At 44.6% G+C, this 12,680-nt stretch overlaps 1 protein-coding gene across 2 annotated transcripts in view; it reads right to left on the bottom strand.

Moving 5' to 3' along the window:
- LOC126191441 (uncharacterized) overlaps nucleotides 1–12,680 on the bottom strand; it is a 411,004-nt gene that overhangs the window by 94,312 nt on the left and 304,012 nt on the right. For both annotated transcript variants that reach the window (XM_049932320.1, XM_049932319.1), the window contains exon 4: nucleotides 3,579–3,722. In XM_049932320.1, coding sequence (XP_049788277.1) covers nucleotides 3,579–3,722 — 144 coding nt within the window. The remainder of the gene's footprint in view (nucleotides 1–3,578; nucleotides 3,723–12,680) is intronic.

The raw sequence follows: 12,680 nt of genomic DNA, 5'->3' as shown, positions 1-12,680 counted from the left end.
CTGAACTATAACTCTGTAGGAATTTTGTTTCTGTCTTCTGTTATTTACAAAATAATTATTAATTCAATTCTGTTGGCACTGATATTTTTGTTACAAAAATTAAAATGATCTCTTAAGCTAATTTCTTTTCTTTGTAATATATTCCGTCCTCTCAGTTAAAAAATGGCCTGCCTATACTTCAATTACAATTACTTGCTATTACTCTGGCACTATATTGTGGCAACTGGTTGTGAGCGTAAACAAATGAGGACTTTTCACATGCCACCTTGTAGAAGGTAAACCTCCTCTGCCAGAATTGTTTCTTTTGAGGAAAAAAGTGGGTTGGTTGGTTGTTTTGGGGAAGGAGACCAGACAGCGAGGTCATCGGTCTCATCGGATTAGGGGAGGACGGGGGAGGAAGTCCGCCGTGCTCTTTGAAAGGAACCATCCCAGCATTTGCCTGGAGCGATTTAGAGAAAGCGGAAAACCTAAATCAGGATGGCCAGACGCGGGATTGAATCGTCGTCCTCCCGAATGCGAGTCCAGTGTCTAACCACTGCGCCACCTCACTCGGTATAGAAAAAATAGCTTACTTTCTGTGAAATGCTTTGTCTTCTTATATAGAAATAAAAGAGTCTGTTTGTTTGTTTTCCTAATTTGTTTACAGTCGAGGCTGACTTCCACGATGTAGTGCCCAAGTAGTAGTTGTCAGCTGTGGCTTCAACTGTTGCCAAGCCGCCTGCCAGTTGCCAGCTACCAACTGACAGTACACTGTTGCAACGCCGCGTGCTAGCTGCCGGCTATGGACTGACAACTGCCGTTCAGTAGATAGGAAAAGACGTAAAAATACCTAGACTTTCCCATCCGCTTATATGGGCACGAAAATCTATTGTGGAACTGGAACACGGCATTATAAAAGCAGATTTCCAGAATCGATTTTGAAGTGTTTACCTGACCAACCAAAAGCGGAACTGGGACATCGGCTTACGAAATCATGTTTTGGAAACGCATGTAAACTGGGTGAATGTATTCCCAGAAATTGCACAACAGATGTCACAATTGTCCTTTAAAGACAATTCCTTGGCCTCTTTTCTTTCGTGATGTGTTTGTATGCCGAATCATGGGTCTGTCTCTTTTCTTCACAGCCGCGCGGAATGGCCGCGCAGTCTAGGACGCCATGTCGTCGTGGATTGCGCTCCCGCTCCCGCCGGAGGTTCGAGTCCTCCCTCGGGCATGTGTGTGTGTGTGTGTGTGTGTGTGTGTGTGTGTGTGTGTGTGTGTTGTCCTTAGTGGAAGTCAAACTTAGGTTAATAGTGTGTAAGACTACAGACTGATGACCTCAGCAGTTAAGTCCCATAGACTTTACATACATTTGAACATTTTTCTTCGGATTTCACGAAAAACCACACACAAACACACACAGACACGACTGTTACGAAATATGCATGCTCCTTACACAACAGTAGCCAAACAGTGGAAGTGAACAGACCACAAGCGGCAGCTTGTCAACAGCGAACAGTTTGGACGTGACGTTGATTGCTCGTGGAGGAAGGTAGCTCCAACGTGTGGAATGTCAATTACCAAGTAATTTTAATCAGGCTATAGTGTGTTGAACAAAGGGAGTAAATCCACTAGTAAGTGTCTGGATACAGTGGGAATTCAAATTGGATCGTTAATTTCAAGTTGTTTTCACTCATCTCTAAACCAAAGACTATTGATACTTCGAGGGGGGGGGGGTCATTGGGAACATGGCACTTGCATTAAGAAGCTTTCAGTTCCCATGGGTTTCGCTCTGAAATTTAAAGTTACTGTGCTCTTGACTGACTAGGGTCCGCCATGGATTTTCGACTGAAGAAGAAGGGGTCCGCCAGCTGAAAAGGTTGGGAAGCCCTGTTCTACAGTATGCTGATGACACCGTTTTCTCGTCCTCTACCCTAAACGTCAGATATCCCAACGATCCTTCTAAATTTACCTCTACCAGTTTACTTTCTAGCACAACTAATGGCTCCTCAAAATCAACCCAACAAAAATCCTGGCAATAACTGCAGGACGAACCATGCTCAGCTTCCGTCTCAACGCCTTCTAGGTCACCATTTACAAGCGTCCTATCCAGGTAACTAATGCACAAAAAATATCTTGCAGTAACAGTCGACTTGTAACATGGATACCTAAGCTACTAAAGTCCAGCAGAAAGCCAACAGTACTGCAAAAGTACTAACTAACTATTCTTGGGATTACATTTCTCCTCCGTTCTCCTTAGCCACAAAATCTTAATTTAACAAATCCCTTTCTACGTCGATTTTGCATACATGTCTGCTCCACCGTACCATCTCATCTCATCAATATGCCACCTCTTCTAACTCACGGTTAGCTCCTTCGAACAACCTACTAAATGAGCAAACTTAAATCCAATAATCCTATTATCTCCCATCTAATTTCTCTTCCTAGTATGCTGCCTCACCTACACTGACTCATTCCATCAACTGTGCACCCACACACTCGCCACATCCTCTTCCAAAGCAATTTCAACTGCCTCCCTCTCCCTGACAACAAAATGCTACCAACTATAATTCCTTACTGTCTCACCCCATAAGGGCTCCATTTCTTTTGCCTACCTATCTTTCCCTACCCCTTTTTGCCCTTAATATGATGGCCTTACCGACAACCCCAGCTACTCCACTTTTCCTGTGTGTGCAACATCCAGTTCTTCTCAGTCCTCCATACCTATACCCGCACCCTCGTGCCCATATAAACGCCTAACCTTCTCCTCTCCAACGCCTGACAATTTTCCTAGGGCAGGTAAACTTTCAATGACGGTACAGTGCTTCATTTTTAAGATCACACTCTGCTACATTGTGTTTTAAATGTGTTCTTGTTGATTTTGCTTTGACTTTAGCACCACTGTTCTAAAATTTACGATTACAACAGTCAGAACACCTCATCTATTTTATTTTTTTGTCTCCGCACGTACTACACATCCTTCGAAGGAAGCGCGAGGCGATCGTACCATTGACAGCCCACCACCAGGCCATATGGACTGCGTGGGATGAAATAGCGATAGAGAAAGAAAATTACTCTGTCAACAGACGTACAAGCTGACATCAGTTTATTTCTTTTGATGATGTTAACATTTGCTGTGTTTCAGCATGTGAGTAGTTTCTGCTAATTAGCAGCCGTGATTTGTTCTTGTAAGCACTGTATAATTAGCCTGTCTCTTTCCTGCGGAATATCTAGCTTTAAGATCTGTTCTTAGTTGCAGCTAAACCACTTTGAAATGGCTTAAAGCTAAATCTGCGGTTACGGTTGTTACAGTAAATACATGCTGCCAGTGGCGAAAGCGTTGTCATTCAAAACTCAAGCTGTAATTATCTTCGTGAAATGGAGGAAACCTTACACCATTTAACAATACGACCAAAAGCTGGTAGATCCAGTATGGTACTAGTGAAACTTTTTGTTGATTATTACCTACTTGTTTTCTTACATGACTGTATATTTGCCTTAGGAAAGCATCATTGTGGCGGCTCGGCTAGCACGATGTCGGGAAATGCGAAGCTATCGATAACGCTCAAGTACGGTAGAAACAGTGGTTCGCCGCTTACCTGTGCTATTTCCGAGCTGTTGTCGTTGCACGGGTTCGCTCCTGGTTCAGGGACGTAGAAGGCCAGGGACGGAGTACCGTCTGGGTTGTGAGGCACTCCCATGGACGCCAGTCCAACCTCCGGAAACACGATGATATCCGCACCCTGAAACAAAACATCGCTAGTTATCCAAAAATGCATTGTCAAACACAATTAGGTCCCTTTAATTTTTCAAACTGTGGTTGGCTTCTATCTCCTTTTGTATATAACCTTAGGCAGTTATAAATGGTTCGCCGCTGAATCGGCAACTCAAGAGGCGATTATCAAACGAAGGTCCCGTACGTTACTTTCAACTAGTGAAACTTAAAAATTCCGATTGCTCTAATGAGTTAATGTGTTAAATATTTCACATTAAGTATGTACGAGAGAAAAAGTTTACAAAATGTAGGAAATATGTTTAGCTTTTGTTGGAAGTCCCTAAGTTCTTCAATTACCAAACACTGGATACCAAAATTTTGGTAATTTTCGCTCAGTTTATGACGTCATATCTCTGAACTTTGTGTCATACTATTATATAACTTTGCAGGTATGTTCAGATGTATATGTGGATCCCGTCTGCAAAATGTGTTCGGAGTACAGATAGTAGTAAATAAGTAGTAACTTAAATCGTCGTGCCTGACGGGACCGACGACTCCGTCAACAGCGAAAATATAGCCAGCGATCAACTTGGTTCCTTTCATGAATTTGGGTGGGTGTTTGTGGGGGAGGGGGAGGTGGGAGTTGCAGAGGAGACTTCTGTGAGAAAAAGTTTCCTAAAGGTTTGAAATTGTGTGTAAAAGTTTGTTGCAATTCACAAAGTGCTCTCATTTTGAAATAATGGGTGAATGTAATCTATGTATTTGCGCACGAAGAGCTACGCTTCCTCAAGGCGTACATGCTGGCTATAACTGTAATACGCAGTTGTCTTGTTGTGTTAAATCATACGATCTTAATGAGCAGGTTAGGACAGCATTTTAAATATTTAAATTATGTCAATAATGAAGTGGAATATTGAAAATCAAGTTTTTCTTGCCATTGTAAGTTGATAGATAGACAACCTGCAACCCAAACTGTGGACCATGTATCGTAAGGCATGAACTGGTGAACTGGGATATCCGTTTATCAATACGAATCGAATAACGTAAAAATTTTAGCAATACAGATAGAATAAAGTAAAAAAGATAGAAAATCGAATGTCGGAATTCTATTTACGGTGACTGACTGAGCTTTTGCCCAAACTATAACTTCCTACTGCTGTTTACGGGTAAATAAGAGCTTACCTGAAAGATTCCCCACCCTCGTCTTCTTAATCGCGGCTACATTGTAGAGAGGAACTTTCAGCTGGTCTTTCGATGGAAAAATGTTTCAGAATTAGGGACAGAGAAGCCAGCAAACTACAAAAACGCAGGAAGTAATTTTTGTATGTATTGAACCACGAACCTAAATGAAACGCGAGGCAGCCATTACAGAGTACGACAGCAACAATCGACAATGCAGATATGTTCATTGCAATCACCTGTCCACCTCGGACTTATGTATTTACTAATGAAGCAGATTGCAGGAGAGTGCAGTTCTGAGTGATAGCGGCAGCGATATGCAGCCTCTTGCGGCACCGTATCCCTACCGTGATTACGCCATGCACATCTGCCTACAAGGAGATGGTTGGCCAGAGCACGCTGACAGCTAAAATGTCGCCAGGCTTGCGCCCCTTATGACGAACAATCCAAAAACGAACGGAATCGACGAAAGGCTACGACAGAGTCGTCTGGAGAACGATTTTGCATCAAATTATTAGTGTGCTTTCAGGTGTTCTGCCAAGTTCTTGTTTTCATTCTATGCATAATACACTCCTGGAAATTGAAATAAGAACACCGTGAATTCATTGTCCCAGGAAGGGGAAACTTTATTGACACATTCCTGGGGTCAGATACATCACATGATCACACTGACAGAACCACAGGCACATAGACACAGGCAACAGAGCATGCACAATGTCGGCACTAGTACAGTGTATATCCACCTTTCGCAGCAATGCAGGCTGCTATTCTCCCACGGAGACGATCGTAGAGATGCTGGATGTAGTCCTGTGGAACGGCTTGCCATGCCATTTCCACCTGGCGCCTCAGTTGGACCAGCGTTCGTGCTGGACGTGCAGACCGCGTGAGACGACGCTTCATCCAGTCCCAAACATGCTCAATGGGGGACAGATCCGGAGATCTTGCTGGCCAGGGTAGTTGACTTACACCTTCTAGAGCACGTTGGGTGGCACGGGATACATGCGGACGTGCATTGTCCTGTTGGAACAGCAAGTTCCCTTGCCGGTCTAGGAATGGTAGAACGATGGGTTCGATGACGGTTTGGATGTACCGTGCACTATTCAGTGTCCCCTCGACGATCACCAGTGGTGTACGGCCAGTGTAGGAGATCGCTCCCCACACCATGATGCCGGGTGTTGGCCCTGTGTGCCTCGGTCATATGCAGTCCTGATTGTGGCGCTCACCTGCACGGCGCCAAACACGCATACGACCATCATTGGCACCAAGGCAGAAGTGACTCTCATCGCTGAAGACGACACGTCTCCATTCGTCCCTCCATTCACGCCTGTCGCGACACCACTGGAGGCGGGCTGCACGATGTTGGGGCGTGAGCGGAAGACGGCCTAACGGTGTGCGGGACCGTAGCCCAGCTTCATGGAGACGGTTGCGAATGGTCCTCGCCGATACCCCAGGAGCAACAGTGTCCCTAATTTGCTGGGAAGTGGCGGTGCGGTCCCCTACGGCACTGCGTAGGATCCTACGGTCTTGGCGTGCATCCGTGCGTCGCTGCGGTCCGGTCCCAGGTCGACGGGCACGTGCACCTTCCGCCGACCACTGGCGACAACATCGATGTACTGTGGAGACCTCACGCCCCACGTGTTGTGCAATTCGGCGGTACGTCCACCCGGCCTCCCGCATGCCCACTATACGCCCTCGCTCAAAGTCCGTCAACTGCACATACGGTTCACGTCCACGCTGTCGCGGCATGCTACCAGTGTTAAAGACTGCGATGGAGCTCCGTATGCCACGGCAAACTGGCTGACACTGACGGCGGCGGTGCACAAATGCTGCGCAGCTAGCGCCATTCGACGCCCAACACCGCGGTTCCTGGTGTGTCCGCTGTGCCGTGCGTGTGATCATTGCTTGTACAGCCCTCTCGCAGTGTCCGGAGCAAGTATGGTGGGTCTGACGCACCGGTGTCAATGTGTTCTTTTTTCCATTTCCAGGAGTGTATTTCGACGACCGGCCCAACCATCTTATTCAGGTGCTGCGAGTTCTGCTGTTATGTGTAGGTATACACGTTGCCTCGATTCAAACCAGTCTGTGAACATGTGTTGCTGTCACGCCGCTAATTAGAGACGAGTTCGTTTCCCGACACCCACTACGCCCTTTGATGCTTTTCGGTTTTCCATTACGTATTCCGTGAAACGCAAATTCTCTGTTAGTCTTCCACCTCTGGTGGATGTTATAACCTGCGAGATTTTAATAAATTGAGTTCCGGAATCCACGTGTTATTCAGACTGAAGCCACTATCCCTGTTTATCAAGTTTTTTGACAGATTTATTTCGATAGACTCGTTAATGAGGCTGTCCCAGAAAGTTCGCGTTTGCTCCACGATACTGGTCTCATCGTATGTCATTTCATGGTTATATTCGAGGCATTGCTCGGCGGCAGTCCTCACGTGTGACGAATTCTCTCTCGCACTGGAGCCAGGCTTGCGCGCAATGTAATCAGTAAGCGTGCGACAGCATGCGCTACCTGATATCTTCCACAAGGCCACGCATAAAAACGAGATTTTTCGATGCTCATATCTCGGATTCTATTGGTGAGAGAAAGGTAGGGTCAACTGGTCTGGACAGCCATAGAGCTACTGACCATTTGTATACCCAACAGAAGCATCTTTCTAGTGTTAAAATCCTACAGTACAGAGTGAAAGTATGAATATAACTGCCTTCCTCCTGTTTAGGCAAGTCGATCAAATGAGGTGGATCTTTTTGCATTTGTAGGTTTCCTGTGGGATCTAAAGGCATATGAAGGCACCATCAGTTCATAGTCAGTTCTTTATAAAATAACAAAAAAGGGGTTTCTTGCCATTTGTTGGTGCCAGAACCACGCCGCAGATTCCAAGACAGCTCTGCACTGCAGATAGATCAAATTTTTACAACTCGTTCCTAAGATCCCGTTTTCGCACGGCTCTTAAGTTTCTTTCTATCTTTTCCCGTTCCCGAGACACAGAGTTTCAAATTTACCATTCTTGTACATGTAAAATACGCACCTAATGTCCGGTGTGAGACAAAACGTAGTTCATTGAAGCGACGTAGCATAGGGAAATATGATGTAAAGGGTCTCGATTATCATCAGGAGGGTTCTGGCAAAACCATGTTTCACTAGTGAAGCACATGGAAAAGTTTTGTGCACGTAATATCCGGTCTATGTTGTGAAATTAGTTTTGCGTTATTTGAATTCAACACAAATAAACTGTCAAAATTTTACTGCCCCACAACGTTCTTTTCATGTGAGTGAGATGTACTGCTGTGCCACGGAAAAGAGAGACACCAGCGGAAATACGTTACTATCGGGGCATGAAAAAAAGGTGAACATGCCCCTGTTTAAGAGAATCTGACTGAAAAATGGAGTACCAGCTGCCTCATTCAAACTTCCTCAGCATCTTTAAAAAATTTTCCAAAAATTAGGCATGTGGACGGGTTCGCCCTTTCTTATGCTGAGAGAGAATGAGATAGCAGCAGTGGGAAAGATGCGGAAAGGTAATAAATGGTTCAAAGGGCTCTGAGCACTATGGGACTTAAATTCAGAGAACTACTTAAACTTAACTAACCTAAAGACATCACACACACCCATGCTCGAGGCAGGATTCGAATCTTCCAGACTGTGAACCGCTCGGCCACCCCGGCCGGCAATTAATACATACCGGAAGTAGAGAGTCGTCGTGGTATAAAATGGGCGATGGAGAAATGGCATTGTGAGAGACAGACAGGAGCAAAGTGCTAGTGAAACATACCTTACAGCATCGGAACAGTGCTAGGAAATGTGTGAAAGAGACTGAGCCAGTGGGAGAGGAATAAAGAGAAGAAGAAAGTGAAAGTGGGTGAGAGACGGTGACAACGGTAGACGGAATCTATTACAGTGGCAAACGAGGAAGACAGAGATAGTAACAGAGAGAAGAGACAGCAGCAGTGGGTAGGAAAGAGTGAGATAGTAGCAGTAAGAGCAAGAGGGAGACAGTGACAGTGTGAGGAGGCAGTAGTAGGAAGACAGAACGAAGGAGACTGTGGCTGTGAGACAGGAGGCAGTGACAGTTTTAGACAAACACAAGGAGGAAATGACAGTGAATTGGACTGAATGAGTGAGTGAGAATGGGTAAGCGGCAGTGGATGAGTATGAGGACTTAACAGCGATGGAGTAGCAGGTGTGAGCGAGTTACAGATGGGTGGGCTTGTGGGAGTGGTAGGTTAGTTGAATGTTAAAATTAGCATGAATGCTTTTTCGGAAAATTTTTAAAGGCAGTAAGGAAGGTGGAATGGAGTAGCTGGTACCCCACTTTTCAGTCACATATTTGTACTTTGTAACAGAAAAACATTCGCCTTCTTTGCGCTCCGATAGGAGCATTTTTCCGCTGATGTCTCCACGAGTCAGGCTTGCCAAATAACATCATTAAGAGTATCATCGCGACTATATGGCCTTCCTAATGCACACAAGGAAAGAATTCCTCTGAGACTAATAGTTCGTAATATTGGCGAGTCTACAGATAAGCGGAGGAAATATTTGAAATGCTTTCCCAACGAATACATTCGCAAGTGCGGACATCACATCTGCAAATCCACAGACTTTTTACAGCACTTCAGTCAATTTCGGCTCCAGGAAACGGATATTATGGTCAGCTTCGATGTAGTCTCTCTCTGTTCAAACGTTCCACTTCCTAATCCTTGGAATTAATCGTCGAAGAGGTGGACAATTATTTCACAGTACTTTAGAGGCACGTTCTACTAATTTCCAATTTGACGGATAATATTATGAAAAAACCGATGGCGTGGCGATGGGTACTCCGTTATCACCTGTCGTGTCGAAAATGTGAATAGAACAATTTGGAGCAAAGGCTCTAGAATCTGTTAGGTTGGAACTGACATGTTTCCATCGGTATATGGACGACACGTTTTTAGTGTGGCCGTATAGAGCGGAAAATCTTCAGGAGTTCCTGGAACATTTAAGTTTCATCCATTGTAGTATAACATTAGCGATGTAACTCGAAAATGAGAGCCAGCTACCTTCCCTCGACATGATACTGAAGAGAAGAATGGACGGATACCAGGGTCACATTATGTGTAGGAAACCTAGGCACACTGATCCCTCGATCTCCACGCCTCGAACTACTATCGTCACAAAGAAATTCGGTGCACAAGACTAGACGTCGAACACTTTTAGACAAGGAGAGCCTCGCCGAAGAGTGCTCCCAATGAACGAGCGTGATAGCCAAATTTGAGATCGTCTGAGAAAGAGACTGAGACTGAGACCGAGGAAGAGAAGCCAAAACTCGCTTCTCTGCCACGCATGCTGGCCCAGTATCATAAACTAAGGAGTCATGTCATATTGTGCATTTCGCCTCTTTCAACCAAGATAAAAAGTATTCTTTGTAATGTTAAAAACAGGATCTAGATCTCCGCAAGGCGGATGTGCATCGAATTCCATGCGGATGTGGTATGTCTTACATTGGGCAGACTATCAGAATATTCGAGGGGAGATGGAGCCAACATCACCGACATACCCGACAAGAAGGATCAGGCGAAGGATCAGGCAAATCAGGTACTCCGAGTACTGCCTCGAATATCATCATGAAAGAAACACGATCAGATAAGTATCGTGGTGGAAACGCCTTGTTTCTGAGACATCATAATTAAGGAGTCTATAGAAATAAAGATGCTAGAAAACCTTATAAATATGGAGGGCGGTTTCAATTTAAGTAATGTTTGGGGGCGAATCTCAGTATATTAAAATCTCGCAGGTCGCTTCATTCACCATAGGTGGAGACAGTGAGAGATTTTGCTTTCCAAGGAATATCAGTGCGAGCTCTGAAGAACAAAAGAGCATCAAAGGGCTAATGGACGTCGTATCGAACTCGGCCATGAACAGGAGCGTGAGACAAACGATAGTTCACAATCTGACTGGAATCCAGGCGGCGATTACACACAACACCAAAAATCGCAGAACCTGAAGAAGACGGGTGGGTCGACGTCGAAATATTGCGCATACAGTAAAAACAACTTGGCAGAACTCCCAGAAGCACACCATTAATCAGTCATGCCGACAAAACCTGATAGATCGTATCTCAGTTAGTTTTATTCCCTAGACGGCGTGCTTCCACCTGTAAAACACAATCCCTACAGGCCAACCTTACAGTTAAGGCTGCGCTGGCCTCTCGTACTGCTTTTTATGCACTGGTCTGGTGGCGACTCCCAGGCTCTTCGGTTGTCCACTCTTGAAGTGGCATCGCTGGAGCACACCGAGAAGAAAGGTCTTCCATTGAGCCTGCGTGACCACGAAGGTAATTTGAAATAAACAGATTTCTCCATTCGACGGTCTATGCCATCTAGGGAATTACTTTTAATAACATGCTTGGTGAGCATCAGTATTATTCTGACCTCATGATACGATGGTACTATATGTAAGTAACACAGCAGTCTGTCAAAAATCCTGAGAAAAACTGGTTTTGTAGAAGAAATATGCACACAAAATTTTGCAAATCATTTAAATACATACAACTGATCCTTGACTGAGGTCAAACGAATCGTAATTTCTCATTCGTACAAATCTGTAATTGAATCCACAGAGTTTATTATGATGTACGTGTGTGTGTATGTATGTACGTGCGTGTATATGTTCCGCATTTCTTCCTAAACAACTGGACCGATTTCAACGAAACTTGGTACACATGTACCTTACCATCAGGCGAGGATCGTTGTGGGGGTAAGAACCACTCACATTCCACAATTCAGGAGACATGGCGTCATTAACAATGAGATGCATGATAATTACTGCATTGTTCGTGATGTTTAAGTTTATTACTGCTTTGCACTAACCATATTCCAAGCGTAGTTTGTGCACAGTATCGACAGGTGCCGCTTAATGTACCTAGAATAGTATACCATTGTATGACACATAACTCAAGCGACGTGACCTGATGAACACTGAGACGCGTGAAAATGGTCACGTAATTCATGACATTTAAACTTATTACTTATCTGCTAATAGCTGTATTCGCAACATATATCGCAGACAGTATTCACAAATGTCGCTGAATGTGCCTACGCAAACGTATCATCGTACGACACAGAGATCAAGATATATGATATCATAAACACTGACATTCGAGAAAAAATGTTCCATCATGCATGAAGTTTTAAGTAGTTATTCTTTACTACTAAGACATTTCTGCATTCGAGTTAACTTACGGACATCATTGACACCTGGCAGCGCTTTTCACAGCTTTCAACTGTGAAGCACTAACGGCTGTAGGAGAAAACTGTAGTTGTCTATAGAGCTATGGAGAGGCTCTGTATGGACGCGAAGCTGTCTGATCCAGCTTTCAGGAACTGTACCTTCTCAATAGAAAATTGGCAAAATAAATACCCGGGCAGTACCGTGTTTGTCAGCTGGTTTTATATAAACTGAATGATTCGGTACTCTTTCATTCTAGGGGCTGAATGAATCGTTCGCTAAGGCCTAACTCCATGTGTATGAAACATCTAGGAGAAGTCTAAGTTTATAATGTTTTCTCTGCTAATGTCCCAGGGTTTTTATTTCGGATACATTCGAGTCCTCATACTACAAAACCGTGGGACAAGAATGGTGAAAACTGCACTTTTAGAACAATCAGAGTTCCAGAACAATGCTTCTCAACATTGAAAATTTGTACCAGCTGGCGTCTTTTCCTCTCCTTATACTACTAATCAGCCAGCCGGTGTGGCCGAACGGTTCTAGGCGCTTCAGTCTGGAACCGCGCGACCGCTACGGTCGCAGGTTCGAATCCTGCCTC

This window comes from Schistocerca cancellata, chromosome 6 (assembly GCF_023864275.1).
Source record: "Schistocerca cancellata isolate TAMUIC-IGC-003103 chromosome 6, iqSchCanc2.1, whole genome shotgun sequence".
NCBI classification, from domain to species: Eukaryota; Metazoa; Arthropoda; class Insecta; order Orthoptera; family Acrididae; genus Schistocerca; species Schistocerca cancellata.
Note: the sequence above shows the minus strand (reverse complement) of the source record. Positions and strands in the feature narration are given on the sequence as shown.